The sequence below is a fragment of the Microtus ochrogaster genome, linkage group LG1 (genome assembly GCF_000317375.1).
Source record: "Microtus ochrogaster isolate Prairie Vole_2 linkage group LG1, MicOch1.0, whole genome shotgun sequence".
NCBI lineage: Eukaryota > Metazoa > Chordata > Mammalia > Rodentia > Cricetidae > Microtus > Microtus ochrogaster.
In genome coordinates, this window is record NC_022027.1 from 57,109,588 (window position 1) to 57,111,285 (window position 1,698).

General features: G+C 36.8%; 1 protein-coding gene across 5 annotated transcripts in view; it reads right to left on the minus strand.

The window, feature by feature from the left end:
- Evi5 (ecotropic viral integration site 5) overlaps positions 1 to 1,698 on the minus strand; it is a 139,187-nt gene that overhangs the window by 24,510 nt on the left and 112,979 nt on the right. For 4 of the 5 annotated variants that reach the window (XM_005359650.3, XM_013350924.2, XM_013350922.2 and 1 more), the window contains one exon: positions 1,455 to 1,550. The exons of the other annotated variant lie outside the window; for it this stretch is intronic. In XM_005359650.3, the coding sequence (XP_005359707.2) occupies positions 1,455 to 1,550 (96 nt within the window). The remainder of the gene's footprint in view (positions 1 to 1,454; positions 1,551 to 1,698) is intronic. 5 annotated transcript variants of the gene reach the window in all.

Sequence of the window (1,698 nt, forward strand, 5' to 3'; positions counted from 1 at the left end):
CACACACACACACACACACACCCCTCTACCTTGCACATGCATACATAGTTACTGAAGCACACCAATAATTCCAATGCTAGAGACTGAAGCAAAGAGATTGAAAGTCTGAAATCACTCTAGATAACAATACAAGCTCCTGCCTCTGCAGATCAATCATTGCATTAAAGCTAAACCTCAGGTTTTATCTTTTCTATCTTGATGAGAAAACCTTTTTTTTTTTATTTTTAGCCAAATGGGACAGGCAAAATTAATTCCTGTTGACTGATTTTTATGCTAGTTTTAGAAATATAGTCAATTTATATATAATTTTCTTAATCCAACAATATTATTTTTCTTATACTTTACGGGAAATTGCTTTATTTCAGTCAGAATTTCTTAAGAACATACTCTGGGCACAAGGAGAAGTTCCCAGAGGGAGGATTTGCAGAACACCCATAGTGACAGAGATAAAACAAGTTGTTTGTTAAAAGTTCACTAGTAGAGTTCAAGGCATACATAGATCCTGATCACCCTCAAATATTACCAGTCATAAAATTCTAACGTTGATAGGAGCGGCCCTGATGTGCCCAAGGAAATGGAACAGAACCACATGTGAATCTGTCAAATTTGTTTTCAGTTCTGTTTCCTCTTCACTAGGAATATTCACTCTAACTACCGGCAGGAAGTTATTTCACCAAACACTCAGCCTCAACCGAAGGATGCAAGGCCAGGAAAGGGTAATGTCCACACTTGTTCCTTTGAGGTTTAGATTCATCTAGTGGTCAAGGAGTTTCCTTTTTTCATTTTAAAAAGCAAATCAAGTTTATGCTATCCTTTCAAATCTCATTATGGTGAATAAATATTATTTTACAAATATTCAAAACAAGAAACACAGTTTTATTTGTATTGTTGAATACACAGCACAAGAAAAGAGTAAAGACCCGGAAATCGACCTAAGCTGCACTAACAACAGACTAGGTTAAATAATAAGTTAGTGTAAGAGCCAATCAAATTCTGAGAAATTTCCATTGGCTGAATGTTAGAGATTCTAGGTGCCAGTTTAAAAGGCTAAGAAATCTGTTGAACTGATATGAGGCAAGTATCCTTTTTTGTAATCTCAGTAAGAGCACCATGAAGGGGGAGAAGACCTTCCTCCACCCAACGGCAACACCACAAATCCAGTCAGTTAGGGGTGCGGAAATTTTAATATAACTGCAGAATATTGAAGACATGGGTAACAGCCAAGTGTTTTCAGATCACAATTAAGAAAATAAGATACATGCCAGGAATTGATCATTTTAAGTTATTAAAGTTTAAGGCAAGTCCTTAACATTTGAACATAAAAATCTTTGCTTAAAAAGGCACTCTTCTGAGCTGCTCATAACTATGTCATAAATTCAGACAGCGTCCAGGCTGAAAAGGTCAGTGATAAGTGTTACATCAAGAGAGGAAGGAAGAAGACACTTATCGCTCACCTCATGAGTCAGCTCTGCTATCTGATCCTTCAGCTCCCGAATGCACTGGCTGGAATCGGCCCTGCTAAGCTGCCCTTGGAGCTTGCCCTCTTCTTTCTGTTTTGTGACAATAGAAACAAAGCAAAATCAGAATCAGCAACAATTTTCACATCAGGAACTAAAATGTTTTAAGCAGAACATGTCCTGGATTTGTTCACAGGTCTCCATCTTTTTTTTTTTTTTATTTTTTAAAGTCCATTTTTTT